General features: G+C 58.3%; 1 protein-coding gene across 1 annotated transcript in view; it reads left to right on the top strand.

Moving 5' to 3' along the window:
- The window catches only part of KSR2 (kinase suppressor of ras 2), a 59,059-nt gene that overhangs the window by 32,523 nt on the left and 25,091 nt on the right, over positions 1-1,445 (top strand). Inside the window, exon 4 of the mRNA XM_029963298.1 lies at positions 920-1,101. Within this exon, the coding sequence (XP_029819158.1) occupies positions 920-1,101 (182 nt within the window). The remainder of the gene's footprint in view (positions 1-919; positions 1,102-1,445) is intronic.

The following is a 1,445-nucleotide window of genomic DNA, read 5'->3' as shown; positions in this document are numbered from 1 at the left end:
TGCTGTTGTTCCCCAGGGCTGGGGCAGCTCTGCAGGGGGGTCTCTCCCAGCCTGGCTCCAGAGCAGAGGGGCTCCAGCCCTGGCAGCATCTCTGTGGCCTCCTCTGGACTCTCTCCAGCAGCTCCACGTCCTCCCTGTGCTGTTCCCAGGGCTGGAGGCAGTGCTCCAGCTGGGAATGTGTGGAGTATTTCATGGAGTGTATATGGAATATTGTATTCCAGGAGTCCCTGATGACCATGACTGTGCTCCAAGGATCTCAGCCCCAAATCCTGCACATCTCCAGAGGGGCTGAGCCGCCTTTCCCAGGGGTTGTTTTGGGATCTCCTCCCCGTGCCATTGGGATGGGAGGGGCTGAGCCAGGGGGGCTCTGCAGTGCCAGGAACCCACACCCTGACCCCTCTGGGCCCTTCTGGGGTGGCTGGTCCTTGTCACAGCACAAGGCAGGCGGAAAACTGGGCTGATGGAACATCTCTGGTGCTCAGCCTTGTCCACACCACTGTCCTGCTTCCTGGGATCCCACTGGGGCTGCTCCCGTGCCCCTCTGCACCCCAGTCCTTCCTTGGACTCAGTTCTCCTGCTTGGGCCCCAACATGGATGTAGGTGGCACTAAATGTAGGTGGCATTAAATGTAGAGGATTTAGGGGATGTGATAAGGTCAGCGAGGCTGGGGGTGATGGGCTTTTGGGCCAACAGACCCTTTACAGCCAGGTTTTGCAAGAGGAAAAGCTCTGGAGTGTTCCTTAGTGAGAATTCCCTTTGTTTTGGTGGTGGAGAGGGTTTGGAAATCCTCGTAGGGAAAGGGCTTTAATTCTCCCAGGCTCAGGAACTCCCCCATCCTACAGGTGCTGCTGGTCCCTCTGCCCATCCTCCTCACCCAAACCACCCCAAAATTCACTTTTCTCTCCTTTTTTCCCCCCAGGGTCAAGAAGAAGAACAAGCCCCTGAACCTCAAGATCCACAACAGCGTGGGGAGCTGTGAGAACATCCCTGCCCAGCGCTCCCCCCTCCTGGCCGAGCGCTCCCTGCGCTCCTTCTTCGTGGGCTACCCGCCCTTCCTGCCCTCCACCCCTCCCGTGCACACCGAAGCCACCTTCTCAGCCAGTGAGTGTCCCCCTCGGGCCCCTCTGCCACTTTGGGGGGGGTGGTTGGGGCCAAGGAGACCCAAGGAGACCCTCCTTCCCCTCCCGTTCCTTCCTTCCTCCCTTTCCCCTTTTTCCTCTTCCTCTTTTTTCTTTTCCCCCTCTCCTTCCCCCTGTTTCCTTCTCCCTCCTTTCTTCCTCTCCCTTTCTCCCTCACTTTCCTTCCTTCCTTCCTCCCTCCCTCCCCCTCCCTTCTTTCCTTACCTCCTTTCCTCCCCTGCTTTCCTTCCTTCCTTCCTTCCTTCCCACCCTCTCTTCCTCCTTCCCTTCCTCTCTCCTTCCCTCTCCCCTTTCCTTTCTTCTTTC

Source organism: Manacus vitellinus, unplaced genomic scaffold (genome assembly GCF_001715985.3).
Source record: "Manacus vitellinus isolate BGI_N305 unplaced genomic scaffold, ASM171598v3 scaffold_58_pilon, whole genome shotgun sequence".
Lineage (NCBI taxonomy): Eukaryota > Metazoa > Chordata > Aves > Passeriformes > Pipridae > Manacus > Manacus vitellinus.
The sequence above is the reverse complement of the archived record's forward strand: the minus strand, read 5'-3'. Positions and strand labels throughout refer to the sequence as shown.